Here is a 26,257-nt window from a genome sequence, read left to right on the forward strand (position 1 = left end):
CGAGGCTCTGCCCAGCTCCCTTCAGGAGCAAAGCCAGGGCTGGGCACAAAAAGGCTGCGGCTCGCTGGTGGCTTTGGCCTTGGATCCTCCCCACACCTATGTGGGACCCACAGGTGGTACCTTAAAAATGCATTTATCTGTGGGGCATGGATGCGTGTGGCTATGGGGTTGTTACTAAACATTTGCACGTGCAAGACCCTCATCAACTATGGAAAGTCTGACCTTGTGCATGTCCTTCACGCGGGGTGGCAAGTTGTCCCGGATTCGGCGCATGGCCTGCAGCGGCGGCTCGTTGAAGTAGGGAGGCTCCCCGTCTATCATCTCTATCACCATGATGCCCAGGGACCAGATATCCACCTGCAAAACACAGCCTGTGCAGAAACACCACCGGCAGCGCCGCGAGGGGCAAACGGGCTCAACACGGGGCTTCAGGCAAACCGCTGAGCTGGCTCACGCTGTTGTACCTGCTGTCTGCGGCCAGTCTAAGCCAACGGTCTGGTGAGACATCTCTGTAAATCTTCCTTTTTTTAACCAGCCAACAACAATTATTTCCTTCTGAGCAGTAAGTGCACTGACGAAATAAACTAGCAACAACTTACAAACGCAGGTCTGCAACTGGTTTAGGTGATGCCCATGGAAGCACTGCTAAGGCATGCTCCTTTGAGAGGCTGGCTGCACCCTCCTGTGCTGCACTGATTTGCACCCACTGGCTATTTACCCCAGGATGGCTCTGCGATGCTGCAGAAAGGTGCAGCTCACGGGAGAGGAGAGTATGATGCAGCTGCTGTGCCAACCTTAAAGACTGCAGGAACTCCTTTTGAGACCCCAAGGCAAACACACAAGCACTTACTACACCCAGGCCCATTTCCAGGGAGCACAGGTAACACCTCAATGTAATTCCTTTGGAAAGTGATTCAGCTACAACTGAAAAAAAAAAAACCCACACCTTTTTCCCCCCCCCCCCACTCAGTCCCGGCCTGCTGCAGAGCTGCTCCAGAATCCCCAGCCTCTGACAACTGTAATTCCTGTCATTTGCCAGCCCAAATACAGCCAAGGCCTGTTCAGGCGGCTTTTGCTCTTTTGCCAACGCTATCCTTCAGCTTAAAGCTCTTTTTTTCTTCTTTCCCTTCTGGTAGGGAAGCCTAAATTAGTCGTTAAGTTCAGCTACTTTATAATCCCTTCAGTGTAATTAATGGGCTAATAATAGCTGATGTTATTATCCCTGAACAGCCTTGTACAATGCCACATGTCCCGGGTGAGCATCAGTGCCTGCAGGGTGCTCTCACCCTCGGGCCCACGCTCCCCTGCTTGCACCAGATCGGTCCCTGCAGCGCCGTCTGAAGACTCAGCGTCTCCCATCTCATTCCCCCTTCTCTGCGTGTGTGGTATATATATGTATGTGTGCATATATATATATATATCTATGTATATCTGCGTGTAAATATATATCTATATATATTTGTCTTGGAGGTTCGCGCTCTGCAGCTGTTACTACAGGCACTACCAAGCAGCAGCTGAGTCCCCTCACCACGCAGCGGAGAAAATGCAGCCGTGTCTCTGGCAGGGGAGGCATGAGTCACTGTCACAGCTGAGCGCGGGAGAGGGGATCGCTCTTCCCAGGCTGGCAGCGGTGAAGTGCCGTGACTCAGGGCTTCCTAACGGACGGGGTACGGCACGGCAGAGTAGCCAGGTCCCCTCCTTGCTGGTCTCATCTGAAGGGTTCCAATAAAAACATGCAAATTGCTTTTTTCAGACCATTTGGCAGTGCTTAAAATAGTTCTCGCAGACAGGCTTCCCCCCCGTGTCTCAACTAATGAGAGCAATGACTGCAAGGAATGAGCTGATGTGGAGACAAACGCTACAACAGAGGGTGGCAACCCAACCCACCCAGCCAGCTCCTGTGTTTGGGACCCTTGTGCCTTTGCTGGCAGCCTCTGGAGGAAGGGGATGGAAGCAGAGCGGATCTCTGCCTGCAGGTCTGTGCAAATACCAGCGGGACCTGGCTGTGCCGTACGGGCACGCGACTGAGCTGCTGGTTTGGCATATGCAGGTGTAGGCACCTGTAACTGTGGCTCCAGCTTGCAGGTTTGATATTAAAGATCATCAAATGGTCTTTCACGATGTGAAATGATGCCGTTTCCTTTCATACAGGCACCCTAAACTAAAATATGTAAAGACGTTACATTTAGTGCGCTATTATTTAATGACTTCATCTCGGAGAAATGCTTTAAAACAAGGCAGATGTGGCACTCTGGGGCAAACACGACCGCTGCTATTCAGCGTATCTGCGTAAACGCGTTTGAACTGCACGGGTCTGACAGGGCTTAGTGGGGCCAACCAAGGCAGCACACGGAGGGAAAACAGCCGCTCGGGGCCCACACAGACGTGCGGAGCTGCGCCGGACTCACCTCGGTGCCGTAGGGCAGGCGGGATATCACCTCTGGTGCCATCCAGTACGGTGTCCCAACGAGCGACTTCCTCCTGGGGACCTCCTTGGACACTTGGGCACAGAACCCAAAGTCGGACAATTTTATCTGGGGGGGGGGGGGGGAATAAAAAGTAAAAAAAAAAAAAAAAAAAAAAAAAGAGAAAGCCCCTCTTGACTAACAAAGCAAACTCCTCTGGGACACCGGTCTGCAGCTGCAGCGGGGGGGGACAGGGCTGAGTGGCAGCGTTGGCCTGGGACAGGACAGCAGCACAGCTCTGGAAGCGCGGCTGGAGACAGCACCGCAGCCTGGGGAAGGTGCAGCTCGCTGAAATGAAGGCGAGGGAAAGGAGCAGGGAAGAGCAGCAGCGGTGCCCGTTATTAAGATCTCCTGTCATAGCTCATTGCCTCTCCAGCAGCAGAAGATGCAGAGGTGATAAATAGCTTATAATAGTTAAAAAAATAGAAGGAAAGCAAAACATTCTGAAGTAACAGCGTTTTATAATGAATCTATTATTGCATATATATATATATACACACCCCACATTTACAGTCTATGTATGTACAGTGATATCCAGTAATATACGTACTTCAAGTGATACACCACTCCTATTATTTCTATCAGGTACATGATCTGTGAGTTCGCCAGAAAACAGATAAACCAAGTTGCATTCATGTCGTTTTCTTTTACCACAGCGAGCGTGATCTAACACTCATAGAAAGCGAGCCCCCTGCCAATGGTTTTTCAAGACTAGGACCTCACACTGCTGACAGTCACTAAAGGAACTGCCGTCTTTATGTAGCAGGGGAGCTAATTTGGGGAAGGCAGGCAAGGGTACTTCCAAAGGCTCTTCCAAAATGGCTGTAAGAGATAAGGAGACCTGCTCCCTTTGCTTGGGAACTCGGGAATTAAAGCGGTACTGTCCTTGAGTAGCTGTGGCAGTGACCTGAAATAGAAATAATGGGATACACAAGCACTCCAGAGAGCAGCTCTTGCTGCATCATGTGCCTGCTCATACTTCTATGCCAGGGGTTTTTTTACAACGAAAATTATGGAAAATTATCACCTCCCCCTCCCCGTTGCTGTACAATGCCAAGGTGAAAACTCCGCGAACTCCCAATCAAAACAGGCTGGGCTGAGTGCTGGTGGCATCACCCCCTTCCACAAACAGTTTGTTCCTTAAACCTAAAGTCTGTTTTTTCTCCCTCCCCCAAGTATTTATTTGGAGGCCGAGAAGCTATTATAAGGGTTTTCCAGGACATCAGCCTAACCCCCATCACCCCCAGCTATACACCACACGGTGCAGCCATGACCCATGGCCAAGGTCCATGTGCCACGTATCCACTGACGTACTCGGCCCCTGGGGATAGGAAGGGAGCCCAAACAGTCCCAGGACAACCGAAGCGGGAAACTGCATAAATCCCCGGGTTGTGCAGACCACCATTTAATTATCGACACTGATTTTTCTTTTGGATTCAGTACAGACATCACTTTTTTTAAAACTAATGGTATTATTTTTAACAGAATTACAAAGTGATTGTTGGTATTTCTAAAACAAAGCAATAATAGCCCAGTTCTCCATGATAAATCTATTTTTCAGTTTACAGGATGAAGAATCAAAGAAATAATACGTATTTTGGAAGCAGAGCCCAATTTTCTTTTGTAGGAGCACAAGAGGTTTTGCATATCTATTGCTCATTCAAGTACATAAAAGAAGACAATTTTTCTCAAAAAAAGATAATTGCACAACACAGCCATGAAGAAATCTGCAATGCAGATAATAAGTACTGGAGTAATGAGTATAATGAGGCACTGTATGCAGATCCCGGGAGCAGATCAGATGCTATTTCAGCAACATGGATTGAAATCGCAACTGAAAAACTCCTACACGTGTGGTATTTTCTCCCCCCAGCAGGACTAACAGGAGCAGCCTGTGACTGCTGCAGGAAGAAAATCCCTCTCCCTTGCTGAAGCGGGAATCAAGTCATGAAGGCGAGCCTTTGATTAGGGAATCGGACCGGGCCTGGGAAGCCAAGAGTTTTACCTGCTGAAGATCTGGGTTTGGTTCCAGACCGACTGGGTGCTCCTGGCTCTGTCTAGCCTGCTAAGTCGTGCTTTAGACAGGTGTGTAACGCTGGTGGAGCAATCCTTATCGCCCTGCTTACGGGACTCACTGGCCAGAAGCACATTAGTTACTGTTAAACTGTCCCAAGGGGGCCACAAGGTGAGATGCAACGTAGTGCCTAATTCAAGCAGAAGTTAGGATCTTCTATTTAAGAATGATTTGCCTCCCTCCACCTAAGCCCTTGGGTGCCCAGGTTTTAGGTGCCTCAAGTTGTACAGCTCTGTATGCCCAAACCACTTTTCTCCTTGTAAGGAAGTAATTTCTTAGGGACCAAACACTGCTGAAGTAGTATTTTTTTGCGTGCAGACTTTAAGCACGTCATCTGCAGCATTTTGTCTCCTTCTCTTCCCACTCACTAACAACACAAAACGAGACCAACTCATTGACAGCAGCATCCCATCCAAGTAAATGGAAGTGCGGGGCAGGCATTATCAAGCATCTTGTAAGTGTGCCTATGGTAAAAGCTACTCTCACCATCAAGGAAGTGTTTCAGCAGTAATGCTGAGTATTCCTGTTCACATAGATTGATGTTAGCCTCCTAACTAGCTTGAGAAAACAGAGCAAGTGTATAGAAGCTTGCTAACTTGCTAACTAAAGGATGTATTAAATATAGTAAAAAGAAAGTTTTTTTCTGAGGCGCATGGGAGCAGGAGTGGCGCAGCGTAAAGGAAGGTCTCCTGTCACCTAAACATCACCCGCGTGGCACAGTTTCTCCTGCCACTGCCTTCTGATGGCTCCGATCCCCCCCAGGGACTCTGCATGCAGCGCAGATGTCAATTACCAGGCAGGCCAGGCCTGTGTTTTTCTGATTCAGCTCTCTAACAAGTTATTCACAGGTCACAGCCCTTGGTTTCACATGCCTGGCTTATTTTTTTTAAGTTAGTATCACTATGAATGTGTACAACTATTTTCACGCCACCCCAAGAGACAACAGGCAAAACAGTGGGTGCTCACCCTCCCGTCGCTCGTGAGAAGGATGGAGTCGCTTTTGATGTCGCGGTGGATGACGCCTTGGTTGTGCAGGTAGGACAGGGCTCTCAGGACGGACAGGCAGACGGTCGCTATCTGCTCCTCGTTCATCCTGAAACAACAAGGTGGAAAAACAGTTGAGCATTAACAAAGACTGTGGGAAAGGGGAGCTGGAGCGAAGAGGCACCAGTCCCCCTTCACACCAGTATACAGCCAGGCAGGAACTCTGTGGGGCAACTCTGGTCCTATTTCTGTCAAAAAAGGGGAAATGAGGGATAAGGAACAACTCTGCAACGAGGTCTGGGTAAGTGTCCCTGCAGCACTGAAAAAGCAGAGTGCACTACGTGATGTACAGAGACTGCTTCCCTCTGGGAAATAACAGAAATGCCTTATTTACAGTAAACTCACTGCCTGCCAAGGAGGGCAAATCACTACTGGGATGGAAACAAGCATGGAATAAATATGAGAAAACACACCCTTAACTGTGCAGACAAAACATCAGGCCCTGGGTGTAGCTCTTCCAGAGTGTTTATCTGCTTTTATGCCTTCTATAAAAATATTCAGGGTACTTCAGTAGAAAAAAAAAAAAAAACAAAACCAAAAAACCAAACCAGCAGGAGTCCTCATTTCTGCGCACACTTGCAAAACCCCTCTGGAAGAAGCCACCAGCCACAGCACAACAGCGACGGCCGGGATGGGTTGTGCACCCTGGTACTGCTGCCCCATCACTGGGTGTCTCCAGCGTCTCTACTACATGGCCAGAAAAAGACCCGTGAAGATTTCTGCTTTAACTTTGTGTACCATTTGCAGTATTCTAGCAAAATCTTTGAGAGAAGGTCATGCAATATAAAAAAACCCCAAACCAAAACCCACAAAAACTCAGAAGATTAAGGAAAGACTATTTTGAGTTAAAAAATAGATGACAGCTCTCAAGAAGTGGTGTACTGGGAACATCTGTTTGCCATTAAACTCCTGTCAGAAATATCTAAGATAGAGCTCTTAATGTTTTGGGGAGCAGTAGTTAATAAATGACTTGCAATACAGTGATTTATTTCAGCACATCAGCTAAGGCAACACTAAAAAATAAAATACCTGTGTTACAACTCTGCTTTTGATAGGAGCTAAGAGCATCGTTAAACCATGAGAGAAGACAAATTTTCTAACTGATTATTCCTTGCTTTTCTTATTGCTCACCTAAATACTCTCCCACTGGTTTGGTGTGGAAATTTTGATTTTTTTTTTTCAAAGGGAAAAAATGAAATAAAGGATCCCTCTTTCCTATCTCATTTTATCGTGCCTTTATGAGGAAAAGGTGAGTGAAAGGCAGATGTAAAGAGGGCTGTAAAACCTAATGTGTCCACTCAGACAAGGATGACCAGTTCTATACACTACAGCTTTTGTGCTGGCAAATTGCCTTCTTTAAAGGTACAACGTTACCCGAAATATGCGAACAAGCTCTACCGTAAGCACAAATATTCTGATAGAAAAATGCTTTCCCATTATGTTTTAGGCTTGGTTTGCAGTTAACGCTTCCGACAGTGTGGTTACATGGGTTATGAGTATGGAGAGAAATCACCCTCAGAACTGATGTAATTATGACAGCAAAACCAATACAGATCATCAAATAGGGAAAAGATATTTTTTTTTGCCGTGCTAGGAAGTAATGCATAAAAGTCGTGTGGCTGCTAAATTACCTCCTAAAGTGCTAGCAAATCCCCATCTACCAGCAAGCTGTTTCAGATCCTTCTTTCCTGTCCATTTAAATAATATTGGTACCAACAGGAATTCATCTGCATGAGCCACTTATTTATGCTGGTAAAGTGAGCGTGCTACAGTATGTGTGTAAATAGATATACATACACACACAGAGGCATATATAGCTATGCACACACAAGTATTTATGTGTATATATATATTTCCATGTATGTATGTACCTTTATGTTTGTATATATGTATTGTGTATGTATATACAAATAATATTTGCATTACGCAATAAATATACAGATACACACTCACATACAGAGCCAGGCGGTACCCAGCTTCCCTCAGCAGGAGGTGAGGTGCGGAGGCACCCACAAAGGACAGCCGCGGCACCTCCCTCCCGCTGAGGGCTTCACGCAGCTGGTGGCCAGCGCGGCACAGCCAACCCACCTTGTGTGAGTCACGATATCTGTCAAAGCGCCGCCCTCCAGAAACTCCATCACAACCCACAGCTCGTCACCAACAAGGTAACTGTTGTACATGTCAACCACGTTTTCATGATGGTAATCTCTCATGATTACAACCTGTGAGGAAGAAAAAGATGATACGTGAATTGCTACAAGCATTATCTGACACTTGTTCTGACCTTCTTTTTCATTGTACATTTCTCTTTGTGCTTAGTAAAGGTTCTGCTATGAATCACATCCTCCCTAATCCTTACGCCAACACATAAACAAAATCAATATATTTACATAAAAATAACAGTCATTGTAAATACATTAGGAAGAAGGAAGAATCTTCAGTTGCTGAAGTGTAAGTGGTAGATAATTGGGTTCTTTTCAGACTGCAGGAACAGGACCGTTTATTTCATTGCTTTTTATTGCCAGTTGCTTTCAGTGCAACAGAGATTTTTTTTTCTTTTGACCTGATCCATCGCTCAACCCATCAAAGCCATCTTCATCACATACCAAACAGTACTTTGCACAGAATTTCAAGTGAATGCTGGTAATACAGGGGTTATTCGTGACAACTCAAATCCCACATCTAAAAGAGACTGTGCAGAATTGGGACCGCAGTAACAGCAGCCCAGCCAAGGCTACATGACAGCATGGTACTGAGGGGTGTCAGAAAGGCAATCAGGAGAGAAAGCACCAGCCAGTGAAGGCGGCACTACGGACAGAGGAACTTCAGCATTGCTGAAAACAAATTTTCAGACACGAGTGACCGGAGCGTGGCAGGGAAGCAGCTTGGTTCTGCACAGCACGCAGGACCTGCTTCAAGATGCTACCACTCAAGAGATGCCCAGTTAGAGCCACCACAACCCAATCCAGTGCAGTAATCCGGCACGGGCAAAACAAAGCCAAAATACCCAATACAGTACAGACTGTGCAAAGGAGAATTGTGTGCCAAGTTTGTTAGAAGCTAATATTTAAACTAAAAAATGCAAAGTTTTTAAAGGTTCTAAAGAAACTAGTCTGTCATGTGCTGAGGAAAGATCCTCTTATAGTTAAAACACAGGAAGCAAATGACAGAATCAAAAGGTTAGTTCTCCCAAAAGGTTTCGCTCGGAACCTGCAGTGGTTTTGGTGCTGGTTAGCATATTCACAAGTGGTCCCAAACACGTACCACTAACTTATTTAAGCGAGTAAGGAGTAAAAAAGGTGAAACTCTTTGAGTTGCAGAAGGAAGTCTCAGCACCAAACTGGGTGAAAAACCGGCAAATGAAAACCAGTCTTCTTAAATTTAAAATAATATACATGAGGAAAACAATCTACCATAAGCAGCTGGCTGCTGCCACTCAGGAAAGGAGATGCGGGAATTAACACAGATGGTTCCATGAAAAAGGGACTGTCAGCTCCTTGATTAGTGACCATCAAGACAAGAAAGCAAAGGGACCGCTCATGTTTAGGAGAGGAAGAAGGGAGGAACAGAAAGCATGTATAGACATATATACACGTGTATATATGTATATACATTTATAGACATATATATACAAGCATATATATAGAATATGATGATTCATGTAGTTTCATATTCAAGTTTCTTGAATAGTCTGGTTATTTTTGACCCTTCATCTCAGAAGAAAGAACTATACCAGCAAATGGTCAGATAAAGGCAGCTGGGCTTTACAACCTGACAGCCGCAGGGACCAGCTGATACGATTTCTTAGCTGCTTATTGTGACTTCCCAGTGCCTTACAGGTTTGAAGCCGGGAGACGTACCTCATTCGAAACTGCTCTTGTTACGTAATACCTACGCAGCGTAGATGTGTGTGGGACTCACCGCCTCTTTTAGAAAAATATTAATTTGGCTCTTTAGGTTGCCATTTGGCCCACGTCTCCTGCTGAAGCTACCACCCAAAACAACGTACCTCATTAAAAAGCAGCTCCCTTCTCTGCTGTTTCCTGAGATCCATCTTCTTCACGGCGACTTGCTTCCCTGTGTGCTTCTCGGTGGCGATGCAGACAATCCCCGTAGAGCCCTCCCCGATCTTGATGAAGTTGTCCAAGTACTCCCGGGGGTCACCAGGGCTGACCACAAGCTGCAGGGCAGCTCTGAACTGTTCATGGGACACCCTGGAGGGCTGCTGGTCCGAGGAGGATCCCCAGCTGGGTGGAGGATAAGCACTTGACGTGATACTTGGAGAGCTGGGGTAGGAGGCGGTGGAAATGTAGGGAGAGCTGGGCTGGAGAGACGGCTGGTGATAGTGGGACGCTTTGTGGTAGACCAGAGGGTACTGGTAGCTGCTGCTTGAATAGCTGACTTTGCTCTGACTTTGAGGTAGCTTCACAGGGCCCCTGGGGTAGGTGTCTGATCCAGAGAGCGGTGGGCTGACAACCAGCTGTGCTCGATCATAATCCACCTGCAACCCAAAAAACAGACGAGTGAACAGGGGTGCACAGACAGCTTTCTCGCTGCCCGTCCACCCGGTTTGTTTTCAGCACCCTCGGAGGTCCCTGGGCCTGCACGTACCCATTCTTCTGAACATGGCGCTGCTGCCCTGTATCTGAAAAGAGATTTTTTTGAGCATTTGGTTGCTGTGGCCTGATCAACACTAAAATGAGGCCAGGAAAGACCGTGACGTCTTTTGCACATCTCAGGTCCGTTTCTCTGTACAGGTACCTGTTTGCAGATACAATAATCACTGTTTAATGAAAGCGTATGCTCCAAAATGTGTTATTTGCAGTGCCCTGCAGGCTCTCTGGGCCACTTCCTCCAAGAATTCATCCCTTTTACAACCAACAGCCCTTTGGAAAAATCCAATTTGAGTCTTTCTTTTCAAATCCCAGTTCCTGGGTTTTGACTCTCAGCCCTTACTCTTTTCTTATGCTTTTCTCCAGCAGTTCAGGGATGACCCAGCATCTTCATGGTGGTGGTACCCTGAAATCCCAGTCATCTCCTGCCTTGCCCTGCTACCAGCTGCTGTTTGAGTGACTGCATACTTGAGTATGACGAGGAGCCTAATTCAATTTACCAATTCTTAAATCATTTTCCAGAATGACACACTACTTAACTGCAGTGTCACAAAACTGCTAATTTTCATCTGAAATCAGAGACAATCGCAGAGGAAATTATCCCAATGGGAAGCCTTGTTCATTTGCAGGTTCCTTTCTTTATTTTCCAAGCTGTTCTAAGCTTCTTACACTGAAAGCAAATGAATATTTCACATTTGCAAACATAACAGTTTGCTTCTATTATAAAAAATAATAAATATGTAAGACACAAAACCCACCCAAAACAAAAATACTTTTTTCCCCTGGAAAGGAGCATCTCCACATTTATGATTACAACATACGTGACTCCTGACGACGTGTGGAGCTTCTCAGGGCAGGGGGGTGGTTCAACACAGGCTCATGATGTAGCACAATTACAAATAATTATGGCAACGAGTTCATTTAATCAATCAATTTCTGTGGCAGTGCACAGGGGTGGACAGAGCAGCAAACTCTACACAGCTCAGAGTTGCTACTATTACTGCTGGCTGCCAGCCAGGAGTCCCTGATCCATGTTAGTTAAATGCACATTAATCTGAATTTGGCAGTGTAATCAAGGACCCAACTGAACTGTGAAATTGAATTCTGCGGTGGAACATCATTTGACCATTTTATGCTGACTGCAAAAAAAAAAAAAAAAAAAAAATCTGCCGCAGCATCAATTTATCACTGTAGGCTGCTGCACAGCGAGGAGGAGTTTCTAGCTGGAGTCGCCTCGGTGTGGGGAGAAAAGCCTGCGAGTGCAATACTGTATCAGCGCTTTCCTACCTCATGTGTGAGCTGGGCATGCCTGTGTTTTTATTCCGCGTGAGGTTTAGCAGGGAAGAGGGAATGCCCCTCCAGAGGGGCTGCTCAGATTTCCTTCAGAAACGTGAAGCTGGAGTCTGCTGCCGTCTGAGACTCTCACGCTGACAGCTACCAGCCACATGGAGCATCCAGCGAGCATGTACCGGTGTTGTACAGCCACCTCCTAGGATGCTGGTTTTGTTTAAGCAAAACATCTGCATGACTACAGCCATGATCTCATTTACTCTATCAGACAGCGCTAGCCATAAAATAGAAGAGGGTCAGAGATATCATGAACTTCATAAAGGACATGACATCTGCCAAAATAATTAACATGGAAAACTGCTCAGATGGTTTGGTGGAGGGAAAACTCAGTCTAGCCTTGTCCTATGTATGCAGGGACAGATAAATTATCGCTTTGGCCGCAAATCCACCGTTTTCTTTTAAGTATTGAGATGGGGAAAGGCTTGTCTACAAATTCAAGCTGGACAAATCCACACTAATGCGTTATTTGAGCCTTCACCCATGCCTGGCATTTCTGAGCATGTCCTAAGCTTAACACATTGGCAAAAGTAAATTCCGCAGAGAAATTTTAAAATGAAAGCTCAGGGATTCAGTGTGCTTGCTAAGAATGTTTGAAACCTCTTTGAGGTTAGCATTGCAGTACAACGTAAACCCATTCACATCCTGAACCCCACGAAACCTTGCAAAGAATCGGGAGCTATAGTGAGTAAATCAGCTAAGCCTCTTCTCCAAGGCTGTGTCCTGACGCAGTGCTTCACATCACGGTAAAATCGAACACGCTTTATTCCGCCAGTAATTCTGTTTCTGCTACTGAACGCAGTTACCTACTGAAAGGAAATTCTTTAACTACTACAAAGGGAAGAAGAAACCAGCCCTGCGCTCATTCAAGATCAGGTCAAAGGAGCAGCTGAAGCTCTGACACGACATCCATCACAGCGCTGCAGTGCAAGGCGATACCCTGCTGCTGCTGGCTGGGCTGCTTCACCCGTTCACAGCATTACTAGCATCCACACGCGGCCACATCGACAGCCGGGTCTTTTGGTTGTTAAAAGGTGGATGTAGCACTGTTTAAACTCATTTCAGTTTCCTCTGTGACGACAGCAATGCCAGTCGTGTAGCGCACGCGGAGGAAACGCCTGCCTGTTTGTAAGGGGTGCACTCCCCGCAGGGCAGGCTGCTTGGCCAGCCTTGCAGCCGAGCGGGTGGCCCCACACACAGCGCAGCGGGACTGCGGCAGAGGTGGCAGCCACAGCCTGCAGCCGGAGCCCATACCCTCCCAGAGGAGCCGCAGGCCCTTGGTGAGACGGCGTCACCTTTCAGGAAACATGAAATGGACTTCTGTTCAATTGGGTTTCCGTTTGCTGAAGTCAAAGGTGTGGAAGGGACGGTCCGTACATCACAGAGACTGCAAGGGGAAAGGTCACCCTCCGGTGCTTTGCTGTGGAAATCTCCGAGACTCCCTGATCCACGCGCAGAGTTGAGAGGCAGCACTCGCAGAAAGCTACTGGCACGTGAATGAGAAAACAGGGGAAAAAGGAGAAGGTTTGTGACAGTAAAGGCTTGGGGGTCTGTCTTCACTGGGCTGGAAAAGTCCTCCTGGCGCAGAATGTCTGCAAAACAGGCAGCAGGAAAATGGTGGTGCTGAGCAGCGGCCCGATTAGAGAGAGACCTCTGCTACGTTACAGCAGTACAGGGCAGCAAAGCAGAGAGCAGCAATCACGGACCCTTGGAGGAGGGACAGGAGTGGGTCACGGAGAGCTGCTACCAATAGATGACAGGAAAAGGAGCTTTGAAATAACAGGATCTGGTGCAAAAAGCTGAGAGGGCTGCCTGCCACGAAGAGGAGGGCAGAACCAAAACATGCAGTACAGAGTGTCCAAAGATAAGCAGACCTGGCAGGACGAGTCTGATGTTGTGTGACAGCACTGAGAAGACCCCATTGAACAAAGTGGGACATAATCTCTGTGTCATGAGGGTAACACGGCAGACGTGTGACCCCATGCAAGCGTTACTGGAGTTAGTCTGCAGGAGTAGGAGACCAGGTGGGTAACGTGGGGGTGGGACTGGAGAGAACCAGATCTGAGCCTCTGGCTCCCTACACCTCCACGGTCCCACCGCGTGCAGTGCCCAAGCCCAGCACCGTGGAAGTCTTCTGATGTAATGCCTCTGAAATCACTGATGACGGAACAGGGCAGGCATTTGATTTACCTGGCATCTATCACCTGCAAATAACACTGAAGTCTGCTCTTCCCATTTACAAGCCAAAATGAACATCTTTGTTAAGCGCATTTTGAAGCTACACATTTGTGCCTGCAGACTTTCTCACTGCTTGCTTTCCCCCCCTTTTAACTATACTTTAAAGCCAATCTCATTTGTAAAATATCTGATTTGAGACCTGATTCTCATTTAGTAAGCCCATTTGATGAACCATTATCTTACTAATGCCTCCTTGAAAAGAAGACTCTTCAGCAATCATCCAAGACAAGAAGCTGCTATTCACTTCTAGAAGCTGTGGACCAGTTTGGGAATTGAAACTGCTGCACTTAACAGTGAATCATCAAGTTTCAATACACCAAGGCTGTAGGAGTGTTTTGATGCACTCAGGAGATGAACAGTTCACAATGAGTCTTGCATGGAAACAGATATTTTTTTTTAATAAAAGTTGTTACTGCATTTTAATGGGATATTTTTCAAAGTGTCTGGAGTGCGTCAAGTCCTGTAAACCTCTGTCTTCTACCCTATTGAATGCTGTACAACTGGCAAGACCAGGCACAAGAGGTCTATTAATTACTGGATTTGTCCTTCTCCTTTCTAAACTCTGTGATTGTTTTCAATGAAGGAAATGGCAGATAGCCCATCCCACACTTTCCTCAAAACTTCCAGAATCCCTATTTAATGCCACACTCTGGCACAGAGTTGACTACCCCAACACATCCCTCCCGCCACACCCTGAGCTCAGGAAAGGCACACAAAGAGACCTGGTAACTTTTCTATCCCCCCTGCAGCTTATCCTCAACTTCCAAAGCCCAGCTCCGTGCTTTATCGCAATATGGAATAAAAATGCATTGCTCTGCCTTTACCGCAGGACACTGATTATTCATTCTGCACCCCAGGACCAGCAAAGCAGCCACAACCTGAGCAAGCAAGACAGAAGTGTGCCTCCGGCATAGGGATATCACGGACTTGCAGAGAGCTGGACTTCTGGGTCTGCAACTGGACAGGACCATGTTCTTAGTGCACAGAGTCAGTGAAGAAAACGCACCGTTCAGATCATCATTAAACAGCAGAGTGGATCTCACCACCTAACAAGCTACCTACCTCAGCAGATTTGGTAAGTCACAGCAACCCAAGACTGCTTCAGCCCTGGAAAAATGAGCTACCAGCCTGGTGCCCGTTGCTAGGGGAGCTCAGTAATGTTCAATGCAAGCTACACCAAAGAAAAAACCATCTCTTGCAGAATATTAGCTGTTTAAGCAGATCATCATTATAGCTATGTGCCTAGACACGTGAGAAAAGCACTGTTCTCTTAACTGAACAAACAGTTACAGCAAACTACTGCAAGAAAGGACAGCTTATATGGACAGTATTCCTCACGTGACTTAGAAAAGGCAGAGCAGGACACAAATTTGTGCAGAGGAGATGCCTGTAGATGACATGTTTGAAATGCTTTTTTGCACCATAACTTTTTTTTTAAAAAAACCTACATTTAAAATTTCTTGGGTGAGATAAGCTGCTTTGATTTAACTTCATTGCTTAAAAACAGAGTGGGGTAAACCCTTACTCTCATTAGCAGCAAAGGGTTAATGAATCTCCTAATATAAATAAATACAACATAAATACTAAAACACAGAGGTTTCAGCCTTGCACAGTAACAGCTCAAATATGAAAGCATCTGATATACAAACCAGACCAGCATCCCACCTCCTGCTGAGATCTGCACAGGCGTATGAACTCCTAATGCTACAAAAGCTGCCAAAGGTCTTAAGGTTACTGGGAAGCCCAAGCAAAACTCCTGGACGCTGGGCATCTCCAAACCTGTCTTTCAATAAATATCTTAAACCCACTGATGCCTGACATCCATTTTCAGATACCCAGGTAAAGCAGGTGAGTTTTCACGCCCTCCAACAGCAGCCGTGCAGCTCCTGGGGTCATTACTAGCCGCGTTCGGCACTGCATACCCAAGCATGGCTCCTTGCCCTTAATTTTTTGCACATGCTTAATATTTTGCAACCCCCTTCTGGAGAGGTCACTGTCACCAGGGATGTCACGTTACCTTGGGGATGCCTGCTGCAGTTTCAGACAAGCGGGGGTAGGTGTAAGAGCTGTAGGAATGTCCTTGCTGGTGTGCTTTAAACGCGCTTGCTCCGTAGGGCATGGCCGGCTCCTGCAGACCGGAGCCTGACCTGGACCTCTGCCTCATCGCTGGCTGAGGGCTCGCTGGGTCCACGTAGGATGACTTCGGCCGCTTGTCGTAGTCATCCCTGCCCAGGCCGTGTCCCCAGTCGCTGTACTCCAGCCTCTCCTTGGGGCATTCGCTCTGCACCGATGCTCGGGACGGGGTGTAAGGAAAGGGATCTCTATAGTCCAGGGAGGATCCGCTGGGGATCCGCTGATACTCCAGCTTTAGGCCACCATATTCCAGCGGTTTGGGCTTTGTTTCCAGGTGTGCGTGATAATCTGGGAGGAACCTGGAAAGGTCTGACTGCAGGGGCGTCACTTCAGAATAATACACATCCCGCGAAGCCACCTTCATCATGTGCCCGTTCTGCTTGGCAGCGTAACTCCCTTTGTAGTACCTGTCCAGCTCTTCCCCGTAAAGAGTCTTGTCTCGGTATTTTTCCACGACATAGTCCGTTGTAGTGTCTGACTCGCTGGAGTACTGGGAATACGTGATATAACCATTTTCCTCCTGGTGTCTCGGCACATGGTTTGCGTTTCCTTGGTGGTGGGTGGGAGGACTTTCCTTCCGCAGGGAATTGGATCGTGTCACTGAGATATTGTCAAACTCTTCCAGCAGGCCATTGATCGAAGTATCCTTTCGAGGCTTATTTCCTCTAACAATAGTCTAGGAATAAAAAATTGTTTTGATTAAATACTGGTTTTCATTTAATATCTGACAAAGAAACCCCACTGAAACGAAATACCGATTCACCCAGAAATACCTGTGGTGATATGTTATGTTCTTCAGTCATTTACCTCAGAATAATCCATTGCTAAAAAAAAAATACCTCCGTAACTACTTACAATAGGACATGCAGAAATGAATGAAGAAAGAGGGGTTAAATTTGGCGTACATCGTAAGCTGACGTGTGGCATGTAAAGACACTGTTAAAAAGCCCGGTTTAAGAGGTGGGTGTTCAGAAGCCAAAGGCAGAGATGTTTAAAGCCACTACTTAGTTTTTATTTGATACTATTCAGCTGCCCACACCAAGCAAAACTTGTGGGCTGAATCTGATTTGCAGGGTATGGATAAGCCAAACGAAAATCATTCAGTGGTCACATCTACATGTTATTTTAACAAACTGTTGGAATGGAAAGTCACGTATAGGTTAATATGCGCCGGGTTCTGGTTTTTCTACAAAGCTGTATGTTCCTGGGAAGCAAAATTACCACCAGGGATTGCCTCTTGGTTAACTTAGGATAAGAGACACTTGGGAAAGAGGGAAAAATACTTAACTACACCTTTTTCTCACAACACATGGCATCCAGCAAACCCCTGTGCACAACCATGGCTTTGGGACACCCGCATCGTGGATGCCATGTGGTGGTAGCAGTGGTGGCCCTGTCTGTGTCCTAATATTGCAAAGTCCTCTACAGATCCCCCAGCCATGGAGGGTAAGTGTGCAGGAGCACCACAGCCATGAACTTTCTCCCAGACTGCCCACAACCCCCTGCCCACTCCTACTCCTTTCTGTGGTGCTCCTGTAGCTTGGGAGGTGAACTGCGCTTGGTTACAGCTCTCCTTCAAGAAAGATTCGATTATTTTTAGCTAGTACCATCTGAAGACTGTAACACACGGTCACATCCATTTGTCAGCAGTTGGCTCCCGTTGAGCGCCGCTTCACGTTTATAAACACCCCGCAAGAATAAGATGCACAGATTAAGGGCCAGGGCCATAAATCAGCGCAGCTCTACTCAAAAAACATTTGCTTTGCTGATTCACTTTGGCTGAGTATCTACGGCTGTATCTTATTTGACTTGATGAATTTTTAAACAGAGTCCCCGTGGTCACCTCAAGGAGACGTCCCTCTGCTGACAGAGGGGGCTCTGCTCCACGCCTGGTGAGGCTGCTCAACCCCTGCTTGAAAGCACGCCACAGCTCAAACTTTGCCAAAACATGCATTTCATCACTAATAAAATAACTTTTTTTTTTTTTTTCACATTAACAGCAACATACTTCTCTGATATTCAACAAAAGGCAGCTGAGAAAAGCTGGGTTATAAGCAAAGCAGTCCTGACCTCACGCTGATCCCTGCTCTGATTTATGTCTGTAATTACTTGCCTAGTTTGCTATTTTGAAGCTGGTGATACTGAAACAATAGGACAGCAAAAATAAGGCACAGCAAATGGATCGCTCCTTCCGCCTCTGAAGCCATTCAGCAAGATGAGAGAAATTGGTTTCACTCAGCTACAGCCTCTTTGGCAGGATGACTGCATGATCATTCATATTTAATTATCACATAATAAACCAGCAACACTCGACAATGAAATGTTTGTAATTGAAAACAAGATTGAAATACCCAACTGGCACCTCACTTCCCCTGTGCAAATGCGCGCCGAGGAGTAAAACGCCAACGTGACGCTCTGCACGGGACTGGCCTTCACCAAGGAGAGGTTTCCTGGAGCAACCTGCGTTGTGTCTCTGCAAAAGCACCTCGAAGCCAGAGGGAGCTCCTGGGAGCCGAGCAGCCTCTTCAGCTACAGAGAGTTTCCCTTCTGCTCCTCCAAGCAGATGCTCTCTGGAAGCAGGATTTTTAGATAGCTTCAGAAAACAGACTTAGAAGAATGCTGCTGAGGCTTTGTGCGCTAGGGAATTCACTGGTGACAAAACCCTGCAGAATGTAGGGATTTTCTGCAGACAGGTGCATGCTCGGGAGCCACCTTTTCCATTGTGAGGATTTAAAAAGAAGCACTAATAGTAAAATGATCTTGTAGGAAACCGATTTTCCAAAAAAAAACATTTGCCACCAAAGCCCCAGTCTGATGAAGCAGCCTTGTTTAGCTCTGGGACCTCAGTCTTGTCTCATCCCGACTGATGAAGTTCAGGGGATTAAGAACTAAAAACCTTTTCTCCCAGCACTTTGAGGACAACCACTGGCAAACACTGACTTGCAGGACTGATGGCAGAAATTCCTATTCGCTTCAGGCTCCACTCTGTGAGTAAATTAAAAGGGCCAGCGCAAAGGAAGGATAAAACTTAGCTATTCCAGAGGCACGTTTTCTACAGAATAGTCAGTGCTTTATCAATTCATCAAATTATCAATTATGATAATTATTACTAACAACAACAACAACATTTCTATTTCCTTTGACTTGTTTTTAAATTTAGCACTTCCCTTACGTGAAAGGACATACATCTTGGTGAGATGCCCCTTTGGCTAAATCAGACAGCCTATACAAGCTTGATTTTTTCCAGGGAAACATCTAGTATCATTTCTAGTAAAAGAACAGCAGTGTCCCTAGAAGGGATAATTTAGGAAGTGTTTCACTGAGACCCTGTGAAATATGCTATATTGCCAAGTGTTTTGCTATTTGGATAGAACTTAAGATGTTTATACGCAAATCTGAAACACAATGGGTGCCTCTGTAGTGGGCAAAACAATTTACTAGGCTTAAAAAACAAATTAATATCCCAAACCAGGTATCATTCCACAAGAGTATCAAAAATTAAAAAACAAAAATCAAAGATGATGCTATAAAGAATAAAACATATGTTGTGCCATGTTAACCTGCCCTGAAATCATACTACAGAGAAAGCGTGTGCTGGGGGCTCACCAGCACCTGCAGCTTTCCCGCGAAGTTTTTGCAGAAAGTAGCCAGAGATTGAGAAATGCCATAACCGTCACCCAAATTCCCAAACCTGAAAGCCTAATGTTAGTGCCACAGCCAGAATTACCCAGGTTCAACGGTACGACTTCAGTGGAAAGACCGAACTGCTGATGTCTCAGTTTGGAAATGCAAACTCCGGTTACTGCATTCACCAGGCTGTGTGCTGCATCTGCGAGCAGAGGGAAGACCTCCTGGGACTGAAATACAATGGCAGGAATCACAAAAGATGGGAAATTCTAGCTCTAACTTCAAAAGCAAAAAAAAAAAACCTTGAAAGAAAATCTAACAGAAAAAGGCAATATCAAAAGTGATATAAACACGGTTATCCTGGTAATTAGTTTCATAGGAACTAGACTGTTTTTTGTAATTTTAAAGCCTTTATAAACTTAAAAAAAAATTAAAAAAAATAATTATGTTTCCATATAATGAGAGAATTCTATTTTTATGCATATTCTCTCTACATAGTTTTTTTCACAGTATTTTTTCAACCACTTACTGGTCTCTGAATTTTTAAGCTTAAGGAATTTTCAAAGTTACTGCAGGTAGATAGCTAAAAACAAAGCGTTATTCGCAAAGGTTGGTGGGCGAAGATTTATGAGGGCTTGGTTTCTGATCGTTGCGATCAGGTAATGGAAACCTGTACAACACCCTGGCATGCATGAAAAACAGAGATCAAGCCCCATGGCGGGTGCAGCTTTCACTGGGTTCACCACAGAAAGCTGCCATTTGCTGTAGTTGATACCCCACGTTTATTAAAGGACGCTTTTCAGCACACTGTGCAGTTTAGGAGGGATCAATGTTACAATTGATGAAGGAGTGCCGGTGAATTTTATGCTACCATTACCGTCATACATTAAAATCAATGGGGCGCAATCTCCGTGAATTAAAGCACAGCACTTTGAAGCTGTAGCTCTCATTTCATTTCCATTGCTCTCTGGACAGGTTTGGCGTTTGCTCTGGAGCCTGGTGACAGTAGACATCCTTCATGGTGTTTCTGTAGCAGTCTGTCCTCCGGTGATAAGCTATAATGGATCTGTCTGTGAGAAGTGCTGTCTTGCCTTGTTTCCAAAAGGAGATGAAAAACAGCTTCCGCGCTCAAATACTGTATTAACCTTGACAATAATGAAGTGGGTAATTAACTGTTTTGCCCTAATACGACCTTGCATTTATTGTCTTTAAAACTGCTATACTCTACACACTCGTTAAGAATATATCATCCTTTGTCCTCCCGGAGTTGTGTTTTCAGAAGTTGATGAGGATTTAAAGTCTCTGTGATGTGCAGGGTGAAATAAAAGAAAAGGTCTTTTAAGGAAATGTCACCTTTATAAACAGCCTATCTAAACTCTGATTTTGCCTCTAGCTAGCTTCTCCCCTCATTTGCATTATACTTAAACTAAAAGCACAGCCTATGCATATCTAAAAATCAATTTTTTTCTTAAGAAAAAGTGCATGAAGCACAGCTGGTCAAAGTAATCTAAATGTAAGTGATGGACACGTCAGTAATGTATCTGCTGTTGCAAGACACTCGAAGTATGTGAAGCTTGTGCTCACGACACCACATTTTACTCCTCAGCATAAGCAAATGTGAACAGCACTACCTTGAGGAGAAAAAATGATCCTTGTCATCATGTCAGAAGGAAAACTCTGGCCTTCCCCATAAGTAACAGAGTTCTGTAGCTGCAGCCAAGGGTGTAAGGCAAGTCAGATGTCTGCATTTTATATGCATTCTCACCAGGAGAAGACTCTGTAAGATCTCAGACCAAGCACAGTCCTTGGAAGACCTCAAAATAGCTGGAAACACAAAACTTCTGGAGATGGGTTCAAGCATGCAGCAAATCCAGCAGCCCAGGGCCAGCATGAGGTGGACTCCCTTCCCTTGTTTTTGAGGCTAAATTTTAAGTCTGAGTTACCATCTTGAGGGCTGACACAAGGACCAGGCTCAAAGGGGAAAACGGGAGATGACAGAGAAAGACCCATCTGTGGTCTCCAATGGCAGACTTTACTTGGACAAGTAAATATGCTGCCAGGGAGAAAAAGCAAGTGGCTGAAAGCCCAGTGACTGGGGAGCTCAGCTGGGATCCTGGGCAGCTGTTTTCAAGTAAGTGGGCCCATTGTTTTGTTTAAGGGTTTTCTCCATTGAGTATTCACTTGAAGACAGCTTCTGACCTCTGAGTTGCCTTTCCAAAGGACGGTGTCAGAGCCATCATCGCAACCCCACTGCGCTCCGCTGAGGGCTTAATTACACCTGAACAGTGAAGCTTCATAAGGAAAGACTGAAAAACATCTCTCTACCTCCATCCTCTCTTTCTCCTACCTGATGACGGCATCATGGCAGGGTGGCTTCCCACGCTCATGGCAGAAGTGCCCAAGCAATGCTGCATTGCCATCTGCAGGAGACAAGCTTGTGCATCAGCCTTGGACATTAAAGATCATATTTAAAAGAAAGCACATGAGTCCCGTCCATTTTTTGGACACGAGGAGTGTGGAGACAGAATTAAGGGCTGGGTCTGTGCTGAAGTCCCATCTCTCTCTGCATTTCTTCCCACCTAATGTGGGTGCAAGTGTCTTGGAGAACTCGTTCATAGATTGCACTTCCCAGAAGTCCCAGGGTTAGGAAGCTGGTGACTTGTCCCCTAGGTTTTGGCACAGTGGCCTTAGTGTTGGGTGACCTCTCCATGCAGGCAGCAGACCTGCTCCTCACCAGCAGCCACCCCAGGGCTCTCTCCTTTTCGATGCCATCTGCTCCCACCACTGGTGCATGGTCCTCTTCATAACCACATCTACGCTACGCCTGTACGGTTGTGCCGCAAGGGAGGTAATGGGTATATTTGCAGCTTTCTGGCCGTGGGACCACATCCTCAGGCAGAACTGGAGATGATACAGATTGTGCAAGTTAGAAGTGCTGCATCTGGGCAGCTGTCTCCTGACCTCGGCAGGGAACGAGCAGATACAGACAGATGGGCCAGCACCAGCGGCTTGCACCTACCAAACACCTCATTTCTCCGTGGTAATACAAAACATCAACCTAAGTGGGAAGTTCACGGTGCTCGGGCCATACAACATTACCCTGGAAACGTGCCTTTTGCAACAGGAACTCAGCAGATACACAGAGAGAAATAGTGCTGGGTGAGAAGAGACGTCATTTATCACTCTGCACCCTCCAGTAGTGTCCTACGGGATCTGCTCCAGTTTTGATCTACAGCCTGTCTACAAAATGGCTATTACTCAGAGTTAGTCACAAGGAATACACAACAGACAGGAAAGTATGTCAGAACATTTCTTCCTGAAGCCTGTAATTTAGAGCTTGGTTTACAACTGAAAGCTGCAGAGTTTATATAATTTCTGTTATTAATTCCTTCCCAATGCTATATATTCTCATACTCCCCATAAAAATAGTAATAAAAAAATATTAATTGCTTCTAGTATCCCACACTTCCCTCCTAGGGGAAGAAATTCTGCATATTTCTGCAATAATATCAGATGCCTCAGCTGGTGAGGAGGTATGGGTCTCTGCTTCCTGGACCAAAGACTTTTTTTGGTTTTGTATGTTTGGGACCAAACCAATACACTTCACACCACAGAGTCACCTGGCAAAACCAGACGCACAAGATCGTGTCAGCTGCCCCTTGTATGAAGTGTCTAAGCACATGAGACATGATTCCATCTCATTAATTTTTCTATCTCATTAATTTTTCTAATCCCTTTCAGAAATTCCCGTTTGGGATAGTTCTTAAGACAGAACCTTTCCCATGCACAGGAGAAATTAAATACAAATTAAAACCTCCAAAGTAAAACTCAGCCAGGTCCACATCTCTGGGGCTTTACTAGTTGGGAGGGCAGGAGCCCCAGCCATGAGCCCAGGGCTGTTGCAGGATGTACCATTTCTGGGATGCGCTCATCACCAGAGCTGACTCAACATCACTAGATACGAAAACCAAGTTTTACTCTGTCCACCCACAATCATTTGACAAGTGTTTCATCTCCTGACAGATGCCAACAGCAGCAGGGCGTACAGTCACTTTTTCGTGTTATGACAGAAGAGGCAACTGATACCTGTACCAACACCTCACCGCAGGTAACACCGCACTTTCCAAGAGGAGAAGGTCACTGTGGGTAACATCAGGTCGGAAACACTTTCCTCAGAGGCCGATTTACCTCTTCTGTATGAAGTCCCCCCCCACCATTCTGGTTTCCTTAACATCAGACTAGAGATGCTGAGCTTGGGCAAGCATAATGCTGGGCTATCCAACAGCCGTGTTACCCCAGGACTGCACCCTTGTCTCTCTCCTGAATTCAAAGGAGTAAAAAACCAAATTATTCTCACAATTTCTCTTTTGGAGGAGGGACGGGTCCCAGAGACTCCTTCCCAGCATTCACCTGTACAAAAAAATATCTCCTGCTTGCTTCTGCAAACACTACCTGAGAGAACGCTGTGGCTGCCCTGGGCTGAGCTCTGCAGCGTCTTTTGGTGGGGCTTGTCCACAGGGGCTGGGCTGAACAGGCCAGATGAGCTGTACTCAGCAGGTTCCTGCTGCTGCAAAACAGCTAGGCAGAAACCCGTGAAATACAGCTGTCTATGCTGCAGCCACGTTTCTGAGCACACACTGGCACCGCTGAATTTTTTTTTTGCTGCCACACAGCAAAGCCACTACAGAGCAGAGAGTTGAGCTTGGTAATATGCAGCCTTCAGGTGCACACATCCAATGCTATCACATTAATTAACCTGATACTGGCAACAGCACAGGGTAAGAGAGAAGCTGGGAAAACACTGGCACACACACATTAATTATTGAAAGATGTAGGTGATGATGGTGATGATCTAGAAATGAAATTTACTCAGCCTGAAAAATACATATTACTCAATAGATCGAAATAAAGGTATAGCTAAAGGTTTGAGAGAAGTGCTTAACAACAACACTGATGCCAGCTGTTTAAAATTCTTCAGAAGTAAAAATGACGGAAAACTATAAAAAAAGGCTAACCAAAATGGTACTGTGTAATTTGTCACCCTTCACAGCAGTTTTAAAAGTTAGTTGCCATAACAACAAGAGCAACATTTCATTATGATCATATTCACTAATTCTTTTGACATTTTGAAATATAGTAACTTTAGCAAAACATTTAGTTTTAAAATTCCACTGAAATATCTACATTCTGGTAATTATTTTTTTTTTTTTTTTTAAATACATAAACATGGTTGTTATATATCATTTGAAACACTGTTAGACAATATTAAATGTCAAAAGTAATTATTCTGGCTCTACTTAAAATGCATCAGGTATGTGCAATTTTATATGTAATATGTATACACAGTTCTCTCAGACACACAACAAATGAATGACTTCAAAGTTTTAGTTTCAGTGAGCAAGTTAGTGTACTTATTACTGACGAGTTATACAAGCACTTCACAGGGAGAGGAATGGAGAAATCTCAAACCCACAGAATTTCTATTTCATAGGACTTAAGACACTTCAAAATTTTCTTTTATCCCAAGACGGAGTGTAAAAGCAAAATGTTCCACAAGATGAAATCCCTCAAAAACATAACTGCAGGAATTTTAACTGCCCTCTTAATAGTCGCTACATTTTCCTAAGGTTGATGGCAGTCGTTTCAGCACAACTGTGCGCAGAGTGGGCCTGCTAAACCAAAAAGCTCTATCAAGCCACACCAAAGACTGCAGGTTTTTTGGCCACATTCTGGATAAAATCTGTCCATCAGACTTTCCTACTTTGTCAAATCTGTGGAGAAAGAAAAAGATCACTGCCTCAGAAAGACTGCAGCCAGCCCTGCTGATGAATACCAACAGGACCAGGTATCTTATCCTCCCCCTTTCAAAGCCACATCACCTGCCAGTGCCCCTGTGGTAGTGGAGTTTTCTTTTATTCCCTCAAGGAAGTTGCAAAGCAAATTCAGGAAGTTTTACTGAGGTGTAGCTGTGGCCCAGCGACAGCTGGTGTGGCTTCTACACCATGCAACGCCCCATGGCCATTACAGGGGAACCCTGCAGCAGCAGCACCCCAGAGCTTTCCAGCTGGGCCGACTTCAGAGGCAGCTGAGAAACACCAAGTGAAGTTAGGGCCACGTGGGCTAGGTGACAGAAATCTTTCCCTCCAAGAAACACAACTCCGTTTTTCAGTCTTGTAACCCCAGGACAGGAGCAGACTGGAAACGTGTGACATGTCACAGCTCCAGTACCAAGCTTGCCATAGGCAGGGCTGCATGTGACTTGAACAGGTTTACGTCCAAATATAAATGACATAATTAAGGGCAGTTAATACAAAGCAATGAAGATCCAGAGTCTCTAACCGGTACCTCAGAAATCTGGGCTTGGGAACTGATATGTGCCTGGATTACCGCTGTGCTATGGGAGAGGCTTAGGAACGACTCCTTCTGCACTACAGATCTCCATCCTCAGCCACAAGGTAGGTGCAGGGAACAGGAGATGAAACAAGGGGTGGTGACAATCCTGCTGCCTCTTTCAGTTCTGGCATCATCACTTTCCAAGCAAAATGCATTGCAAAAATGCTTCCTAAACAGGCGTGAACTGACCCTGCCAGGGACGTGAGATAACCAGAGAACCCTACAGCAGCTCGGGGCTAGCCCAAATGGCTGTAGATTTTCTGAAGGCCTCTCTGCACCACAAGACAATCATCACCAACTTCAACATTGTATCAGCCAGTTGT

At 45.7% G+C, this 26,257-nt stretch overlaps 1 protein-coding gene across 3 annotated transcripts in view; it reads right to left on the reverse strand.

The window, feature by feature from the left end:
* Positions 1-26,257, reverse strand: part of PAK5 (p21 (RAC1) activated kinase 5) — a 98,044-nt gene that overhangs the window by 7,757 nt on the left and 64,030 nt on the right. For all 3 annotated transcript variants that reach the window (XM_055816523.1, XM_055816522.1, XM_055816521.1), the window contains 6 exons: positions 15,799-16,590; positions 9,593-10,084; positions 7,672-7,805; positions 5,506-5,632; positions 2,409-2,534; positions 223-357 (listed from right to left, as the gene is read on the reverse strand). In XM_055816523.1, the coding sequence (XP_055672498.1) occupies positions 223-357; positions 2,409-2,534; positions 5,506-5,632; positions 7,672-7,805; positions 9,593-10,084; positions 15,799-16,590 (1,806 nt within the window). The remainder of the gene's footprint in view (positions 1-222; positions 358-2,408; positions 2,535-5,505; positions 5,633-7,671; positions 7,806-9,592; positions 10,085-15,798; positions 16,591-26,257) is intronic.

The sequence above is a fragment of the Falco peregrinus genome, chromosome 11 (genome assembly GCF_023634155.1).
Source record: "Falco peregrinus isolate bFalPer1 chromosome 11, bFalPer1.pri, whole genome shotgun sequence".
Taxonomy (NCBI): domain Eukaryota; kingdom Metazoa; phylum Chordata; class Aves; order Falconiformes; family Falconidae; genus Falco; species Falco peregrinus.